Source organism: Equus caballus, chromosome 1 (assembly GCF_041296265.1).
Source record: "Equus caballus isolate H_3958 breed thoroughbred chromosome 1, TB-T2T, whole genome shotgun sequence".
In the NCBI taxonomy this organism is placed as follows: domain Eukaryota; kingdom Metazoa; phylum Chordata; class Mammalia; order Perissodactyla; family Equidae; genus Equus; species Equus caballus.
In genome coordinates, this window is record NC_091684.1 from 130,223,844 (window position 1) to 130,245,412 (window position 21,569).

Below are 21,569 nucleotides of genomic sequence, written 5' to 3' on the forward strand. Positions count from 1 at the left end.
ATAATAGATAAAGTATGTCTGCATTTATATTTAAATATTGCAAACCTTGTTCTCTGTATCAAAAATGTCAGGGCCTAAAAGAGTCTTATGGGCAAGGCTGTCTAATGAGGAAGATCTTAAACAGTTTATAAACATCAGTGCAGTTTATATGTTAATTTTTCCTCTCATCCTCAAAACAGTAGCTAACTTAGGGTTTCCTACAGAGGTTAAAAGCTAAGCAATTAAAGCATTTGATGACACGCCCCAATAAATGACAAGTGCTCCCTGTCATAACCATAAAGAGTACCTAGTTCTTTAAGGCTATATTGGTTCAAAAAAATCATCTTTTAGTGGAGGAAAGGAGCATATTCTTACCCAACTCAATTAGAAAAGAATAGATAGTAACATGCCCAGAGCAATTTGGTCCTCCACTTGGTTGAGACTAGAAATTCTAACTCTATAACTGCAGTCTACTGATGAAATCACTGATTACCTTATCTGAAGGAGTACACACCGTCTTTTGGTAATCAGACTTCATGTTTCTAAACACTGCTATACTAAACCATGCACCCTTGGGAAAACAAACTAGGTCTTACTCCTTTTTGGATCCTCAGCACCTAGCTCTGAGCCTAGGCTATGGCAGATGTTTAACAAATGCTTGCCAAATAAAATTCTACCTGAACAGCTTCATCACGTGCTTGCTTTTCTTCCTGTCTTCGCTGACGCTCTTCCTGTAACTCATTAAGCCTCTGCTCATATTCCTTCAATTTCGATAAAACATCATGGCGTTTATTCTGGGCTTCAAGGGTATTTATGAAGGCAATTTCATTTACCTTTAATAAGAACAAAGAGAGTGAATCAATTTCAAAGCAAGTTAATTCTAGGGCACATCACAAAAATACTAAACTTAGTCTTTATATTATAATATAAACCAGTGGTAAGGCATAAAACAAAAATTGAGTTAGTGAAGGGTCTTTTCGTTCAATATTTGCCTAAAATGGATAATAATACAGTGTAAAAAAACAAATCCACAGGCCTTAGTAAGAACTGATTTAGTGTAAATAAAGGTCTGCCATTGAAAATATTTTTAAGTCAAGAAAGAAATTAAGATTCTTATAGAGACCATCTTATAAAGCTCTACTTAACATCACTATAATTTGCAACCATACAAATTACATTAAGATTTAAACAGGTATACACATGTTATTCTAATGAGTTTGAGAGGACAAAATTTAAACAACAAATCGTTTTTCTTCAACATATATTGAATGAGTGACAATTAGGTACAAAGTGACCTAATATAAGGACAAATATTATCTAAGAAGTTAAGAAAGACAGAAGAAAATATTTCAATATATAATACAAGAAATTTTCCCTGAAAAAAAAGAAACAAATTGAAGATTGAAACAGCCCACTTTATTTCATGAAACACCGATTCAGACGACCACATTAAGGAAGAAAAACACATTTTTTAAGCTTCCAAGTAGTAAATGCAGGTCACCTGGCCTCAGATTTCTCTACAGAAATAGTTAATACTAGAAGATAATGAAATAATGCTTATAAAATTCTGAAGGAAAGATACTATGAACCATGAATCTGCTCTCTAGCCAAGATGTACTCAGGTAAAAATGCCACAGGCCTTCTAGAACAGGAACAAGACAAGGGTGCCCACTCTTGCCACTTCTATTCAACACAGTACTGGAGGTATTAGCTAGAGCAATTAGGCAAGAAAAAGAAATAAAAGGAATCCAAACTGGAAAAGAAGAAGTGAAACTTTGCTATTTGCAGATGATATGATTCTATATATAGAAAACCCCAAAGAGTCCACCAGAAAACTATTAGAAATAATCAACAACTACAGCAAAGTTGCAGGGTACAAAATCAACTTAAAAAAATCTGTTGCATTCTTATACACTAACAACAAACTAGCATAAAAAGAAATCAAGAATTCAATTCCATTTACAATCACAATAGCTTAACCAAATAAGGAATAAACTTAACCAAAGAGGTGAAAGACCTGTACATTGAAAACTATAAGACATTATTGAAAGAAATTGAAGATGACATAAAGAAATGGAAAGCTATTCCATGTTCATGGGTCAGAAGAATAAACATAATGAAAATGTGTATACTACCTAAAGCAATCTACAGATTCAATGCAATCCCAATCAAAATCCCAATGACATTCTTCACAGAAATAGAACAAAGAATTCAAAAATTTATATGGAACAAGAAAAGAGCCCAAATAGCCAAAGCAACCCTGAGAAAAAAGAACAAAGCTGGAGGCATCACAATCCCTGACTTCAAAACATACTACAAAGCTATAGTAATCAAACCAGTATGGTACTGGTACAAAAACAGACAAACAGATAAATGGATCAGAATTGAAAGCCCAGAAATAAAATCACACATCTATGGATAGTTAATCTTTGACAAAGGAGCCAAGAACATACAAAGAAGAAAGGAAAGTCTCTTCAATAAATGGTGTTGGGAAAAATGGACAGATACACGCAAAAGAACAAAAGTAGACTATTTCTCTTGCACCATACACAAAAATTAACTCTAAATGGATTAAAGATTTGAATGTAAGAACTTAAACCATAAAAACCCTAGAAGAAAATATGGGCATTACATTGACATTGGTCTTAGATCTTTTCAAATACAATGTGTACTCAGGTAAGGGAAACAAAAAGAAAAAGTTAACAAATGGGACTACATCAGACTAAAAAGCTTCTGCAAAGCAAAGGAAACCATGAACAAAACAGAAAGACAAACCACCAATTTGGAGAAAATATTTGCAAATCCTTTATCACACAAGGGGTTGATCTCCAAAGCATATAAAGAACTCATCCAACTCAACAAAAAAACCCACAAAGAACCTGAGCCAAAAATGGGAGAGGATACAAACAGACATTTTTCCAAGGAAGATATACAGATGGCCAACAGACATATGAAAAGATGCTCAACATCATTAATTATTATGGAAATGCAAATCAAAACTACAATGAGATATCACCTTACACTAGTCAGAATGGCTATAATTACCAAGACATAAGACAACAAACATTGGAGAGGATGTGGAGAAAAAGGAACCCTCATACACTGCTGGTGGGAATGCAAACAGCAGCAGCCACTATGGAAAACAGTACGGAGATTCCTCAAAAGACTAAAAATAGAAATACCATATGACCCAGCTATCCTACTACCAGGTATCTACCCAACCAACTGGAAATCAACAATCCAAAGTTACATATGTACTGCTTCGTTCACTGCAGCACTATTCACAATAGCCAAGACATGGAAACAACCTAAGTGCCCAGTGACTGATGACTGGATAAAGAAGATGTAGTATACATATACTACGGAATACTACTCAGCCAGGAAAAAAAGGCAAATTCATCCCACTTGCAATAACATGGATAGACCTGGAGGATATTATGCTAAGCGAAATAAGCCAAACTGAGAAAGACAAACATCAGAGGATTTCACTCATATGTGAAATATAAAGAAAACACATGGACAAAGAAAACAGTTCAGTGGTTAAAAGGGGAAGGGGGGTGGGCACAGAGGTTAAAGGGGAGCACTTACATGGTGACGGACAAGAAATAATATACAACTGAAATTCACAATGATGTAAACTATTATGAACTCAATAAAAAAATGAACAAGATGTTTGAACAAACATTTCAGCAAATAAGAGATGCAGATAAGAAATAAGAACATGAAAAGATGTTCAAAAATACAAATTAAAACCATATGAAACACTATCCACACATACTAAAATGGAATGGCTAAAATTACAAAGTGTAACCATGCCAGGTGTTGGTGAGAATGTGGCTAACCAGAACTCTCACCCACTGCTGGTAAAAATGTATAATAGTACAACCACTTGGGAAAACTATTTCTTTAAAAGTTAAACATGAGCCTATCATAAGACTCTGACAATCCACTCTTCAGTATTCACCCAAGAAAATGAAAGCACACATCGGCACAACGACTTGTACATGAGTGTTCACGGTAGCTATATCTATAATAGCCATAACTGCAAAAAGACCCAAATGACCATCAACAGGTGACTAGATTAATAAATTATGGTATTTCTATACAATGGTATACTTTTCAGCAATGAAAAGGAACTCATATACACAACAGCATGGATGAAGTTCAAAATAACTATGCTGAGTGAGAGACGCCAGAGGAAAGAGTACATATTGTATGAGTCCATTCATATGAAATTTTAGAAAATGCTAACATCTATAGTGACAAAAAGCAGATCAGCAACTGCATGGTAACAGAGTTGGAGGAAGGAATGAATTACAAAGAGGCATGAAGAAACTTTTGAGGGTTACAGGATTGTTTATTATCTTCATTGTACTAACGGTTTCAGGAATATATACATGTCAAAACTCATCAAATTGATACTTTACATATGTGCTACTTATTGTCTGACAATTATACCTCAATAAAGCTATAAAAAAATAATATATATCTAATAGCATTATTTTAAGGATAAGATATTGTATTTATTAAGTTTTAAATGAGCCTGTAAAAATGCCGTTATTCTGGCACAGAATAAGCACCAGATAAACATTAGCTTCTTATATAACAATTGAAAAGAGCACTTAGGTAACTAATTTAACGTTCAAAGCAACTAAGCTATACCTTGGCTTCTTCCTCCTGTGCTTTTTTCACAATTGCTTGTAATTGCACCTCTCGTTTAAATTCAGCATGAAGTAATTTCTCTTCCATCATCCTACGTCGTTGATCTAGTAATTCTTCCTTCCACTTTCGGACATCTTTCTCCTATGTAGAATGAATTACTGCATCATTAATTTCAGCATACACAGTCATTTAACAGAAGTGCAAACAGATAAAAGGCTTAGGAATTATAAAGTCTAGAACCTGGAAAGACCTAAAGGAGCATGAATAATGATTAAGAACACAGACTGTGAAGCCAGACTGCTTGAGTTCACAATCTACCTTGGTCACTTGCTAGATGTGTAAACTGGGCAACGTTTTTAGCCTATGTCTCAGTTTCCTTATCTATAAAAAGAGAATAGTAGTAGTACCTAACTCATAAGGTTCTTTTCAAGATTTAGTCAATATATATAAAACTCTTAGAACAGTGCATTAGACATGGCCCGACAGAAATATTTGCTATTATACTGCACTATGAGTAAACTTAAAATCAAAAGTGTTTATTTCTCATCTTTATAAATCGTAATGTCTCTCTAACCCAAATTCAACTCAAATAAGTAATTTTAGCCCAGAGGTTTGAAAATGGTGAGAAGTCTGAAATATCACATTTATTTGCATAAGAAACATTCCCTGAAGGAACAGAAAGGGTTTTGTCTACAGAAAAACAAAGACAGATATGACAGCTCCCTTTAATTCCTTAAAACAGTATCAAACAGGAGAAGTAAAGGACTTGTTCTGTGCTCCAGGAAATCAGAACCAGCACCAATGAGAATAAATTATAAGAAATCAGATGTTGTCTCAATATGAGCAGAAAAAACTAACATTTCAGTTGAATTTTAGCTACCTAATTATGTATTTAATCATCTAAAAAAGTTATGATGCAGAAACATCGTCGGAAAAGGAGCTAGAAGACAGGCCCTTAAAGCCCCAGCTCTGCAAATTGTAGGTCACGTGACACTGGAAACAGCACTTAACCTCTCCCAGGCTGGGTTTTCACATTTGTAAAAAGGGGTTCAGTCTCTGTTCAACTCTGTGTACCTCACAGTTATTGTGGCGATCATATGAGACCACATTTGTAGAACAGTGTTGAAATAATAACATTATATAAACAGAAGGAGGAATTTATCATTAAAATTGATTGAAGGAATAACCACATTGCTTGGAAAATTAAACCAGAGAACCTCTTATGCCATGTACAATTTCAAGAATTTATTATTTTGTTTGCATGACTACTTGAAGATTATACAGTAAGAAAATAAACTATATAATTTTATTTGTATTAAAAAACACAGTAAGAGGGGAAACTGTGGTTGTGATTTCTCTATAGCTGAAATTGAAATAATATATTAACTCTTTTAGAACCCCAGTACATGGAGACTGCTTTTCATATCTGATCCATTCATTCTAAACAATTAAAGTAAAAATAATGACAAATTCTTGAGATTCAGGTAAAGAGAAAAATCATAGATTTTCTTCCTTTCCCAGTCAACTTTTCTACTGTACTGAAGAGAATCATACGTAACCTCATTTTTATAAATATTTGGATTATTTGTTCCAATTTTCTCTTTGGATTATTTGTTCCCAATGATCCTAGCCACCTGGTATTCAGATCGTTGTGTAATTCCTTCCCATGTTATATCAGGATTTTGATCAACAGAACACAGCAAAAGTGACGGTATATCAATTCCGAGATTAGGTTATAAAAGACAGTGTAGCTCCATTTTGGCAGCTCACCTGTTTGTTCTCTCTCTCTCTCTTCCTCTCTCTCAGATTACTTTCTGTGGGGAATCCAGCAGCCATGTCATGAGGACACTCAGGCTGTGGAAAGGCCCACATGACAAGGAACAGAGGCCCACAGCCAACTGCTAAAGAGGACCTGACACCTGCCAATAACCATATGAGTGAGTCTGGAAATGGATCCTTCAGCTCCAAATGACTGCTGCTCCAGCCAACAGCTTGACTGCAACCTAATGAGAGACTCTGAACAGAAATCACTAGGTAAGCCATTCCTGGCTTCCTTACCCACAGAAATTTTGAGGTAATAAAAGTATGTCGTTTAAAGCTGCTAAGTTTTGAGGTCAACTGTTACATAGCACACATAACTAATACAGTATTCACTTACGTCTGCCATGTGTAAGTAACAGTAAGAATGACTATATACTAAGCAACAGCTATCCTAGCACTATACTACTGTTTTACATACTTGCCACATTTAATCATCACGACAGGTTGATAATTAAAATTGTCATTTTATAGATAAAGAAACTGAAATGCAATATTTTAAGTAACTTGCCCATGAGATCATATCTTATTATGTGGTAAAACCAGATAATTTGACCTAGTTGGCCATCTCCAGAGCCCATGTTATTTCCACTATGTCATACTGATCAGTTTGTTGTTCTTAGTGCTATCGAGTCGATTCTGACTCCTAGCAACCCTGTGCAGGGCAGAGAAAAGCCTGCTATCCTCTCTTCTCACCTTCCAGCACTATACTAGACAATGCTCTGCTGCTATTCATAGGGTTTTCATAGCCAATTTGTTTGGAAGTAGGTGGCCAGGTCCTCCTTCCTAGTCTGTCTTAGTTTGGAAGCTCGGCTAAAAGCTATCCACCATGGGTGACCCTGCTGGTATTTGAAATACTGGTGGCATAGCTTTCAGCGTCACAGCAACAGGCAGTTGCCACAGTATGACAACTAACAGACAAGTGGTATGGTTCCCTGACTGGAAAGCAAAGCCAGGTCGTAGCAGTGAGAGCACCAGATCTCAACCACTAGACCACCAGGGCTGTCTGATCAGAAATTACACTGCTCTACATACTCCAAGAACCTCTTCTATAAACCAAATTAGTGCCCCACTTATTCAAACCTGATAATCTGAGGCTCAAAACTGTCCTACCAAATCATTCTACACTTTGCAGAAGACTCCCCAAGGAAACCCCAATGAATATGGCAAAAGTCAAAGTGCAGATTCAATAATCCACGCCAATTCTGTAAAACAACAATTTACTAGCTAATTTGGGAATGATAAATTCTTTTTACAGATGACTTCTATAATTCAATAGATAGAAATGCTTTTGTTTGCTAGAAAATTTAATTATTTTATAGTTCTTTTAGGTTCTCTCAGACTAGAAAAAAAAGTCAAGTTGAAACTAAGTCCATCAATTTAAGGCTATCATAATTTCCCAAAAATTAAAAACTCACCCTTTCTAACAATTTCTGAAGCTTTAATGTTTTCTCTTCGCGTAACTTTTCCCTTAGCTGCTGTGCTTTCATTTGTTTTTCTTCATGTTTTTTCTTGGATTCTGCAATTGTTCTATTAATACAAACAAATGAACAGGAGACAGGAATGTTTACACAATAAAGCCAAAAATATTTTCTTTAGTCTTCAAAGATCTTCAAGCAAATATAAAGAGTATACAAAACTAATTTTGGCCTAACATTTCAGGAAAACATTGTCACTTTTCAGTGGATCTGGAACTGTCCTGAAGTAATGTGCCTTAACATGTTATGTAGCAATTCTATTTAATAGTCAAGAGCGGCTAGTTTCCCTCCTGTGAAACATTTCTAATTAATTTTCAAAGGCCACACCTTTTACGAGATGGTGAGGAAAGTTTCTCATGCATGTGAATCCCATGACCTGGCGGTCTAGCAGGTTCCTCCTCTACAATATCCCCCCAGGATGTATTTTGGCGCCAAGATTCACGAGCTGTTCAGAAAAGAGAAAACTACTGTTACTGTTTAACTACAAAGTTCTATAAAACCAGCACTTGAAAAGAGACTTTTAAAAGGCATCAGCATTCCCAGTCCAAATTATTTATTTTACACAGAAACTCCACATGATATGATAGTTACTTTATACCCCTCTACCTATACATGCAATACACATATACACACATAATACCTTCATAATCGGCAAGGACATCGTTCCAGTCCATAGACATACCACAGAAAGATACACTACCACTGCCCACGCTAGCCTAAAATTAAATTGAGAAACAAATATTTAGACACAATTATAACCTTAAGAAATGAACTATATATGAAATTTCCCTACCTGTTGCTAATACATTTAACGAAACCAGAAAAAAGCTACATACTTTTTGTTGTCACAACAATCACCAAGTTAAAAATACCACAGCCTATACATTTTAAGAGGAAGACAAACCTACTTGACATTAACAGCAGAAACAAATCATGTAAATTTAAAAGAAACATATTGGCCACACTATTACTACATAAATTGTGACATGTTCATAGCATACATCAGAAGAGCTCCAGATTAATTTGTTGGGTATTAAATTGAATAGAAAAATATTTGAAACATTTATGGTTACTTCTATTCTTTAAGAAATCCCTCTCATCGACATATACATCCTGAGCACTGAGAGACAGCAAGGCATTGTATAATTTGCTTTTTATTAGCATAGAAAAAAGTAAACTATCTTAGATTCCCCTTCAATTGCTACAATTACAATCTGAGTAATGCTGAGTTCTTACTTTATCTGAGACTCAATTTCTTGATTTGTAAAATGAGAATAACAATGATTTCCAACTTGTCAACTGCATTATATATAAAAACATTTAGTAATGGTAAAGTGCTAAAAAAAGACTTGGTATGGGGGCCAGCCTGGTGGTGCAGTATTAGGTTCATGTGCTCTGCTTCGGTGGCCCAGGATTCGCAAGTTCAGATCCCGGGCATGGACCTAGCCTCGCTCATCAAGCCACAATGTGGCAGCATCCCACACAAAATAGAGGAAGACTGGCACAGACGCTAGCTCAGCGACAATCTTCCTCAAGCAAAAAGAGGAAGATTAGCAACAGATGTTAGCTCAGGGCCAATCTTCCTCTCACACACACACACACAAACATTTGGTACTGTTTACTGTGTAAGTCTGAATCACATTGAGAATAATAATAAATATTATTATTAAGGATAATTTTAAAAACAATTTTAAACAGGACTAGATGAACTCTAAGTCCTTCTGGACCTAAGAATTTTATTTCTGACTACAATTTTTTGAACAATTATGTTAAAGATTCTAAAAGCTCACAGAAAAATCACTGTCGTTGTCAGTTTCAATGTTAATATCATTGTTTTCTTCAGCTTCAATTTCTCTAGTTAACTGCTCCTCTTCAGCAATAGCACTAGCAATGGCTTCTTCGTTGGCCTTTTCTAGACGATCTGCTAGCTCTTCTTTCTTTGCAAGAACTTCTGCCATGGACTGTAAAGTTAAAGATAAACAAAAAGAAGAACCATCACTTGACTGGAACGTTAAGTAATCATTTCTTTCTTTATGTTCTAACCACACACTCAACCTTATATATAAAAAATAGCACTGATCTAGAATTATAAAACCTGTGGTCCAGTATAGGCTCAACCACTTGCTAGCTCTGTGACTTGGAAGTTTCTGAAAACCAAGAGCCTATTTTGTATTCCATAAAACAATACAATAATCCATGACTTACCTTCTTTACCAGATTGTTGTGTATGAGAAACTGTGAAGTTACATAAATAACAGGTATTATTATTAATGACAAAGTATGAATTTCATTTGAGTCCCAAATTCAAATATCCAAATACATCAAACATCTTAAAAACAGAAGAACATTATACTAAAATAGGACCATAAAAAGAATTTATACTCTAATGGTGATGATACCTTCTGAACATATATACCTAACTTAAAAATATGCATTAGAAGGAAGACAAACAATATGCATCAGAAGGATTAACTAATAAATCCTCATGATAAGCTAAATGTGTATACTATAAACCCCAAAGCAAACAGCGAAATAACAAAACAAAGAGTTATGGCTAAAAAGCTAACAAAGGAGATAAAATGGAATTATAAAACATAATTAATCCAGAAGAGGGGAGAAAAAGAGGAAAAAGAGGAATAAGGGGACAAAGAACAGATGAGTCAAAGAGAAAACAAATAGGAAGATAGTAAATTAAAGGAACCATATCAATAATCACATTACATGGAAATAGCCTAAATGCCTCAATTTACAGAAACTGTCAAATTGGATAAAAAGCAAGACCCAACCATATGCTGACCATAAGAAACTAAATTTAAATATAAGAATACAAAGATATCACAATAAAAGAACTATCATACTAACACTAATAAAAAAAAAGCTGAAGTATTAAAATCAGACAGTAGATTTTAGAGTAAAAAATATCACGAGGGATAAAGATGGTCATTTCATAAAGATGAAAGGGTTAATTCACAAAGAAGACAAAACAATTCGAAATGTTTATGGACTTAATAACAGAGCTTCAAATTACAAGCAAAATATCATAGAATTGCAGGGGAGTGGAGGTGGGAGAAACGGGTGAAGGGGATCAAAATGTACAAACTTCCAGTTATAAAATAAATTTAAGTTGTTGGGAAGTAATGTACAGCATGGTGACTACAGTTAATAATACTGTGCTGCATACTTGAAAGTTGCTAAAACGGTAAATCTTAAAAGTCCTCATCACAAGAAAAGAAAATTTTTGTAACTATGTAAGGTGATGGATGTTAACTAGACTTATTGTGGTGATCGTTTCACAATGTATACAAATATCAAATCATATGTTGTACACCTGAAACTAACAGAACATTATATATTAATTATATCTTGATTTTTAAAAAAGAAGGGAAAAAACCCTATAAAATTGCAAAAGAAAGTAAACCTAATGGGAATGTAAAATGGTACAGCCCCTTTGGAAAACAGTCTGACAGTTTTCCTCAAAAAAGATTAAATGTAAAGTTAACATAGGACCTAAGAATTCCACTCCTAAATATACACCCAGAAGAAATGAAATCACATGCTTCACACAGAAACTCGTGCATATATATTTAAAGTAGCATTACTCATAACAGACAAAAGGTGGAAACAAGCTAAATGTCCATCAACTTATGAACAGATAAAAGGTGGTGTATCAATAAAACGGAATATTATTTGATTATTAAAAGGAATGAAGTACAGTCATGCACTGCATAACAACGCTTCAGTCAACAATGAATCACATATCCAACAATAGCCCCGTGAGATTAGTACCATATAGCCTAGGTGTGTGGTAGGCTATACCATCTAGGTTTGTGTAAGTGCACTTTATGATGTTCGCACAACGACAAAATCATCTAACGACACATTCCACAGAATGCATCTGCGTCATTAAGCAACACATGACTGTAATGATTCAGGTTAAAACATGAATGAGCTTTGATAACACTATGCTGAGCGAATGAAGCCAGTCACAAAAGATCATAGACTCTATTCCATTTCTACGAAATATCCAGAACGGTCAAATCTATAAAAACAAAAAGCAGAATAGTGGTTGTCTAGGGCTGAGACGGTGGAGTGAAAGGGAGTGTCTGCTAATGGGTACTGCGGTTCTTTCTGCAGTGATGAAAGTGTTCTAAAACCAATTATGCTGATGGCTGCAAAACTCTGTGAATATATCAAAAAACATTAAATTGTACACTTTAAATGGGTAAATGGTATGTTATGTAAATTATATCTCAAAGTTGTTAAAAAAAGAAAGAAAGAAAGAAAGAGTTCCACAGTTATATTCAGAGATTTCAATACCCCTCTCACAACTCATAGAACAAGTACCAAAAGCTAGCACGAATATAGGAGACCTGAACAATATTATCAACAAAACTGATGTATTTTCCCAAGAGAAATGAAAACATATATTCCAAACAAAGATAAATGTTCATGGCACCTTTATTCATAATAAACTGGAAACAACTCAAACATCTGTCAAGTGAATGGATGAACATATTGTGTCACATGCATACAACAGCAATATTTCTAAAGACAATAAAAAGAATGAACTATTAATACACACAACTACATTGATAAATCTCAAAATAATTATGCTGAGTGAAAGAAGCTAAACAAGGATTACATTACTCCATTTACGTAAAGTTCTGAAAATGCCAATTAATATATAGTGACAGCAAATAGTGATTACCGGGGAAGGGTATACAGAGAAGGGCAGAAAGGAGGGATTACAAAGGGGAATGTGAGGATTTTGGGGGGGGGGGGGGGGGGGGCAACTAATGTGTTCATTATCTTGATTGTACTGATGATTTCATAGGTATAAACATGTCAAAATTGATCAGTGTGTGTATGTTAGACAGGTGAGGTTTACTGAAAATTTACTATACCTCAATAAAGATACTATAAAATGCGAACACTTGAGCCCCAGCTTATAACTGAATTGGTGGAACTGAGTGGAGCCTAGGCACTGGTATCTATTTTAAAGCTTCCCCTCCTGCCTTCCACCTCCCCTCTCGCTCAATACTCTGCTGCCCCAAAACACATAAGATTGTCCCTGGGAAATAGAATGGGGTGACGGAGTTCAGAGGGTAGACTATTTCTTTCCAGCATAAGCCTTTTCTCTATAAAACCTAGAACATTATAGAAACTGTTGTTAAAGCACCAAACATTACAACTAACAACAATAGAAAAAAATATTAAAGTTGAATCTATTTAACTTTGCACAAACTAAGTTCTCACATGAGCCTATTTCCTCTCAATTTTTTCTTTCCCAGAGAACAACATTTTTATTTAGTCTCAGAAGACCTGAAAAGATTTCAACCTAGTAGTAGACATTATGGATGAAATGATGATTCAACTATGCATATGTAACTTTTACTACTTTCACATTGTGAAATTCAAATAAATATCTCCATAGCACATTATTTTTTAAATTTTCAAATTTTCATTAAAATTTGAACTTTCAGCAAATTTAAAACAATAGATCCATGGTAGTTAGGTTTTATATAAGTACATTTTCACAAGGTTTGGCACAAGTTGACCTTAAATAGAAAGGTTCTTACAGTCATCTTTTGCTAAAATTTCTGTTAAATAAGAGAACTACAGATTTTTTTTTTACTTTAACCAGCTATGTGACAATACTCTATTGAGAAAGAAAAAGGTCTCTCATCACTGCAGCAATTCTCTATAAACCTCCCATTTAGAACCTAAACAATAAGGTGCTTATTTAGAACAACCAGAAGTACCTCTGCCAAGACAAATCAAAAAAATTTTTTTCTTTAAATCTTGGTTTAGTTAAAATTCCTCTAAGACTTCTAAGAATATAACAATATTCATATTTAAAGTTGAACTTACTTTCTTCCAAATATGTAAATTTGACCCTCAAAATAATCAAGGATTTTTAATATTCCACCCTAAGCTTATTTACTTACATGATCAAAATAAAAATGATGAGAGAAGAATTTTTAAATAATTATCTTATGCTTATTTAAGTATGGACTATCTTCTTCCTCTTTGGAAATTTGATTATCACAGAATCAATTTGAAAAATAAATAATGTAATATGCTAGCAAGCTATGAAACCAAAAAATATAAATATGGCCAATTTCTACCCCTTACATTAAATCCACTACTTATATGACCATAATTATGTTCAACCTTTAAAAACATTCATTACTAAAAGACCCAAGTTAAAAAACAAATTGATCTTATTTTTCCCTTAAAACCCGATATCAAGTTTCATCTATATCTAATGTTATTCTCTCTATAAGATGTATAATTTGGCCTAATACCATCTGCTGATAGTATCTTTCAGCATAATAAGGCATTAAGTTTTGAAAGAAATTATAGTATACGGTGGGCATTTAAAAGATAAAATTTGAGGGCCAGCCCCAATGGCCTAGTTCAGCACGTTCAGCATGCTCCGCTTCAGTGCCTGGGTTGGGTTCCCACGTGTGGACCCACACCACTCATCTGTCAGTTGCCATGCTGTGGTGGTGGCTCACATACAAAATAGAGGAAGACTGGCAACAGATGTTAGCTCAGGGCTAGTCCTCCTCAGCAAAAACAAAAGAGGAAGACTGGCAATAGATGTTAGCTCAGGGCAAATTTTCCTCAGCAAAAAATAAAATAAAATTTGAATAATTTTTCTCAACATCTTTTTATATGTGCCTATTTCTTTTCAAAGTTACTTTTTAAGCAAGGCTAGCCTGATATATTCTAAATTATCCTCAGGTCAAGTATCTTAATACTAAACTGGGAAATAGGAAGAGATGAGCAGAAATAAGGAGCCATCCAAAAACATAAACCTATAAATAATCCCAAATCAATGCATTTTTAAAGATTCTGTAATAGAGATGATAAATAAATTTCATCTTAAAGACTAACTGCAAGCAAATGATAGTAGCATTATAAAGTACTCTTGTTAAGAGAATTCTTAAAACTAAGTCCAACAGGCACAATTTCCCATCTATCAGAGTGCTAGGTGTTGCATGGAAGACTTCACTGCTGTTGGTTTAGTTTCTTAAGGCTAAAGAACATTTCATCAATTCACACACCAATTAAATGATTTTGAGAAAGTCATTTAACTCTCACAGTTTCATTCTCTCTCTACAAAACAAGAAGAATCTTAACTATATCAAAAGGCTGCCATAAGAATAAAATGTAAAATGAAATAACATATAAAATGCTTTGTAAAAAAAACGCTTTGTAAAGTGTAAATAATACACAATATAGTTTATTATTATTAGAGTTTTTTCCTCTTTAATATATTTACTCAGAATTTGGGTAAGTTGTTCTTACCAAGTTAGCAGCACTCACATTTGAAATATCTGAAGGGTCCATTTCACTTTCTATCCTTGCTTTCTCTGCTGAAAATCTGTCTTCATTTGTTTGCAAAGGAGGTGTGTCAGCTTGCTGAGTAATTGAAACACACTCTGTATCAATGTAAACAGCAGGTATTTCAGAAGTTCGCACAGAACTGTCTTGTAAGAAACTACTGCCAGAGTTCTTGACATCATCCAATGTACTCACTGTGAACTAACAAAACATATTTACAGAATGAATCAGAGATAATAAAAAATACTCACCAACCACTCCACTCTAGAAAAGCTGATTCTGCTTAACCTATCAACTGTGAAGCAGTAGTTGACTAGCGGCTGACAGACAACTCACTCATCTTTTTTATGTTTCAAGTGTAAGAAAAGAAAAGAAACGATTAAGCAGCCACAAATTTTATTTGCACACCTATAATGTATAGGGCACTGTTGGAAGTGCTTTAAGAAATTAAGCAACATATATTGTAATTATATTTTATTTTAGTAGGCTGATTCTTGACAAGTACTTTATATGCCTCACAAAAGAAATCTAGTCACAAGTATAATACTTTGTCTCATATTCAGACAACTAAATGTATTCACAAGGTTTTTGAGAAGATTGTCTAATACCAAATGAAGGCAGTTTTCACCAAAATATAACCGGCCTTTGAGGGCATTTTAATCAAAAACATGAAATTTTCTCTCTTTTTAATTAATATTAACAGAACCCCAAAGTATCTTTCATGGAGACCCACATGGTATATAATAGCAATTCTCACATATAAAAGAGAAATACACCATAAAAACTACAGGATATCCGAGAATACAGTCTCATTATACAATTCATATATTTTAGATTTTGATATTCCTCCCATTCCCCTTTAGATATATTTAACATATCATCAACAGAAATGTGAAAATGATCTAAAACAAATATAACATTGGCTTAGGCCAAATACATACCTATTTTTTAAAAACCTTTCTAGTTTAGTAAATGGAAGCAAGCCTTTATTTTCACTTTCTAACACAGTACAGAAAGAACAGTACTGTGTTTTCCAATTACACTCAGCATAATGAGCTCCAAGTAGAAGAACTAAAATCTAAAATTGTGAATTTGAAACTCACTCACATCACTACTTAAATAAACATTAGATAAACATTGCAGTGGCCATAAACTCCAGTTTGATTAATTATTTATATAAATATTAAACTTGGCCAAGTCTTATAAACTACTTTAAAAATTCTACGATTGGTCAGAACTTAAAGTGTCCCAAAGTGTCGATTTTAGCATAAGCATTATTTAAATTGCATCACATTGTTTATATTGCTATCAACATTATCTATACATCAGTCACCATGGTTTATAATCTTCTTGGTAATATTTATATTAGCATTTCTGATGTTTACAATATTGTCAACCCTGTTTATTAAAAAAATCAATATCATTTATAAAACAAAATCAAAGCTAAACTATAAAGTAATGCTAAGAAAAGATATAAATATTCTAATTCCATTTTTAGAATGACAGTGGAGAAAACAAATATTATTATTAGCATGGCTACCATCGGCAGTCAACTTTTATACTGAAATATTTTAGCAATGTTTAATTACTCAAAAGGTCTATGTATGGATTATTTCTGAAATCCCAAAATCGTATAAGTTTATATATTTCACAAAACCAGAATAATTGTTATATTGTTAAATGTTATAGCTAAAATACATGTTAGCAATAATTCTAGATGTTTAAATGATATAAAAAGTGGTTTCTTCACAGAGTTTACCTATATTAAAGTTGCTTAAAGTTACATCCAACAAATATGTACTGATTATTTTCTATGTGTCTAGGACTCTGCTCCATACTGTGGGAAATTAAGATATAACACAAGATATTGCCCACAAGGAGCTTCCATGAGCCATCACCATCAAGAAGGAAAACTTGGAAGTTGAGTACCACTTCCAATAAAAATAAACATCCTAACAAGTCAAAGGAGAGAATTTTAAAAAGCAGATATTATTCTAGACTGAGAAGTATTACAACAATTTTACAACTTTTTTACTTAGCCCCTGTACCATATCAAAGAACATCTCTTATATTTCATTAGTTTACATAAAATGATACTAATTGAATATAATATTCATGTAAACCATTATCTAAAAAAATGCATTCCTTCATCAAATAAGTCAAATAAACTTCAAAGGGACTAACAGAAGAAATATTTCAAATATTAACTTTAAAGAACTATATTAAATATTAGCATATTGCTCTACACTCAAATGACAGAAGTGAAAGTAGAGGAAGTTCAAAATGATCCCTACTTTCATCACCACTTTTAACAATACTTTAAATGAAGCAGGAGGACACCACTTTAACCAAGTAATCAAAGTTAACAACAAACTTAGGCAAACTGATACCATACGCCTCTAGATGTGATGCTAAAGACAATCACTTTATTTCTGTCAAAAATGAATAAGCCAAAATGAATAATGAACGAACTGAAGGACATTCTACGAAAGAATCTGCAATGTATTCTTCAAATTTTTAATGCCACGAAAGACAAAAATGGGTTGAGTAACAGTCCCTGGTGAAAGACATTAAAGAAACAAAGCCAAACACAATGTTTGATCTAGACTGGATCCCAGATTAGGGGAAAAAAATACTATGAAGAAATTATTTAGAAACTGTGAAATTTTGAATATGAACTGCAAATTAGATAATAACATTATATGAATGTCATATTCTCTGAATTTTGTAACTATAATGTGGTTATGTAAAAGAATTTCTTCCTTCTTTAGAGATACATCCTATAATATTTAAAAGTGAATGGCTATAATGTTTGCACATTACTCTCAAATGTTTAGCATACGATATGCGTGTGGTGCGTGACATGTAAATATACAGAGGGGAAAAAAACGGAGCAAAATGTTAATCTGTGAATCTAGGTAAAGGAGAAAGGAGAGTTCATTGCTCTATTCTTGCAACTTTTCTGTAGATCTGTAATTTTTCATAATAAAAAGTTAAAAATGAAGTAGAAAAATAGTCTTATTCCAGCAGAAACATATCCCTTATAAAAAAGCAGTAAAAGGATTTTCAGAATGTACTACCTGGGATCTTTCAGCAAGAGGATGGTCACAAAACTGTAATGAGTCTTTGGGCCGAGATTCTACAGTATTAGAAGGTCCATCTCTGACAAATTCACCTTTCTGTATGCTTTCATCAGGTAAAAGACGTACATTTTCTTTATCACTGTCATCCTTCGATCTTAATGCTTCTGTTGCTAATGAAAGTTTTGGCATCACTGCTGTTGATCGTGAACGAACAGGCCTTCCTCTCTGAACAGTCTCCCATCCTTCAGCATCTTTCCGTTCTATGCAATTGAGGGGAGAAAATAAATCAAGATTTCTTTAGGTGATAAAAATTTTCCAACCTAACTCCCATTAGATTTAACTAATAAACAAACATGACGCTAATTACTATGCAATGTGTTTCATGTATGTGTATGTATGTGTGTGTGTGTGTGTGTGTGTGTGTGTGTGTGTGTGTAATCTCTAATCCCTACAACTACACAATGGGGTAGGAATAATTACTCCTATTTTACAAATGACAAAACTGAGATTTAGATTAAGACTGACCTAAGCCCACACAGTCAAAAATTAATAATAAACATTTATATAGTGTATATTACCACATTATACTAGCACTGTTCTAAGTGCTTTACATATATTAACTCTTTTAATCTTCAGAACAACCCTGTAAGATCAGTACTATCATCCGCATTTTACCAAGGGGGAAACTGAGACAAAGACGGGTTAAGTAACTTGCGCAAGGTCACATGCATAGTAAACATAAAGCCAAGATGCAAGTCCAGGTAAATTGGTTCTGGTGACCATCACCCTAATGACTATATAAAAACTGCCTCCCCATCGTTCAGAATCCAAACATAGGCCTAGCTCCAAAGTCCAAGTTCTTTCTTCTATCCCAGTACTAATAACATACCTTGACCTAAAAAAAACCATTTCAATGATCATAAGATTACAGAAGGTTAACTGAAGGAATCCTAGAAAATCTAGTCCAGGTTTTCACCACACATACAAGGAAACTGAGGGCCTGTGTCCAAAGTCACACAACAAAACAGCACAAAGTAAATAAGAATCATCCACTAAAATGTTTCAAAATGTCACAACCTGAGTTATATATGTATATAGTGATGTATATAGCCACAATTTTAAAATTTTATAGGCTAACTGTAGTCTTTCAAAATTAATACAAAGCCAGTTCTGGACAAGATGGAGTAGCCTCACCTTCATTTCCAGGTTCTTCTCCTTACAACTAAAAATCTTGGACAAAAAACACAAAGTAAACATAGGAAGATTTTAAGAGACAGAAAGAAGTAGGCGGACTGCCTAAGGACCCTGGGACTTCATAAGCAGCAGAGCAGTGAATTCTTCATGTTTCTTTATTGCTTCCTATATATTTCAGACAGGACACTGTGAAAACCTCCAATCAAGAAGGACCAACAGGTATAGACAAAATAGGCATCAGCAAAACCTGTTTCGCCAAGCAACAGATAAGGGAAAAGGTGGCCTAAAAAAAACAGAAAATCCTTTTGGCAATATTCACTATAGTTCAGCCAAACATTAGTGGGAACCTCACTCCCCATGATTTCAACAGGGGTAAGCAGGGAGTTGAACTTCCACTGTCCACCTAGCAGAAGGAGATGGTGGTCTGATTCTCCCATCAAAGTAGTGTCAGCAAAGTCAAATGGCAAGCTGAGCCTCCACCTCCAATTAGCATTAATGAGACTAAACAAGACAGTAGGAACTGGAGTTACTAAGCACACCACTTTCCCCCATGCCTAGTGTCAGTGTGGCCCAGTGGGAAGCTGAATCTCCACACCCACCAAGCAGCAATGAAACTGAATGAGGCAGTGTAAGTCAGAAATGGTAGACACTGGTCCTTCCTACCCCTAGTGCCAGCAGGGCCAAATGGTGAGCACAGCCTCCATCTCCATTCAGCATCAAAAGCAGTGTGAAACAGAACTAGTCAATATTCTGTTCTCCCCCTCCCCCAGTGTTGGCAGGTCCCTGTAGAAAGCTGAGCTTCCACCCACATCAGCATGAATGCAGCAGAACAAAGTGGTAGCAAGCAGATTTACTTGGCACTTGGATACCCCTTCCCCTTGCCATGATGTCAGCAGGGCCCAGCAGGGAGCTAAGATTCTACCCCACACTACAGAAACAAGACATGTGAATCAGTCCTCCTTTCACTTTGCCCATTCCTGGTGTCAGTGGGGACCAGCAGAAAGCTGAGCTTACACCACCAGTAGGTGCCAAGGAAGTGGTGTAAGTTGGTGATCCAGTTTTGCTGGAAAGGTGTCACAGGGACCAAGAACAGAGTCTCAGGGACCTGTAGGACACCAACAAAAGAGGAGACATTTGTGTCATCAGAGTCCCGGGAAAGGAGAGAGAGAGTGTAGGATTGAAAAAGTATTTGAAGAAAGAATGGCTGAAAACTTCCCAAACTTAGTGAAAGACATACAACTACAGATTCAAGAAACTAAGAAATAAATGCAAAGAAATCTATGATAAGACACATCATAATTAAACCTCTGAAAAGTAAAAACAAAGAAAAATTCTTGAAAGCAGCCAAAGAGTATAGATACATTATCTACAGAGGAACACCAATTCTAATGACAGTGGGTTTCTCATCTGAAACAATGGAAGCCAGGAGGAAGCAGCATGTTTTTGAAGGACTGAAAGAACTGTCAATTGCAAATTCTATATCCAGTGAAAATGTCCTTACAGAATGAAGGGTAAATAAAGGCATTCTCAGATGAAGGAAAAACTCAGATAATGTGTCACTAGCAAACCTACCCTTAAAGAATGGCTAACGGAAGTTACCTAAAGAGAAATGAAATAACAAGAAAAGGTGTAAAAAATCAAAAAGGAAAGAATACTGGAACGGGTAAAAATAGAGGTAAATATAATAAACTACCCTTTTTCTCATGAGTTTTTGAAACATATTTGACAGTGAAACAAAAACTATAACACCATTTGAAGTGCAGCTCAATATATTTAAGAAAATTATATTTAAAAAGTAGAGAGAATGAAGGGAACCAATTAGAAGGTTTCTACATTTCACTCACAGTGGTAAACACCAAAACCGGTAGACTATAACTGACATATGTATAATGTAATACCTAGGGCAACAACTAAGAAAACCATATAAATAAATATACTCCAAAACACTATAAATAAATCAAAATGAAATCATAAAAAAGTTCAAATTACCCACAAGAAGGAA

At 34.5% G+C, this 21,569-nt stretch overlaps 1 protein-coding gene across 50 annotated transcripts in view; it reads right to left on the reverse strand.

Annotated features, from left to right (window-relative positions):
* Positions 1-21,569, reverse strand: part of SCAPER (S-phase cyclin A associated protein in the ER) — a 521,075-nt gene that overhangs the window by 331,803 nt on the left and 167,703 nt on the right. For 12 of the 50 annotated variants that reach the window (XR_011438966.1, XR_011439156.1, XR_011439026.1 and 9 more), the window contains 9 exons: positions 18,371-18,633; positions 15,255-15,491; positions 9,728-9,898; positions 8,578-8,653; positions 8,265-8,382; positions 7,878-7,989; positions 6,412-6,657; positions 4,642-4,782; positions 657-812 (listed from right to left, as the gene is read on the reverse strand). Coding sequence is in view for 47 of the 50 variants with exons in the window: in XM_070267101.1 (XP_070123202.1) it covers positions 657-812; positions 4,642-4,782; positions 6,412-6,657; positions 7,878-7,989; positions 8,265-8,382; positions 8,578-8,653; positions 9,728-9,898; positions 15,255-15,491; positions 18,371-18,633 (1,520 nt within the window). In the remaining 3 variants the exon portion in view is untranslated. 50 annotated transcript variants of the gene reach the window in all.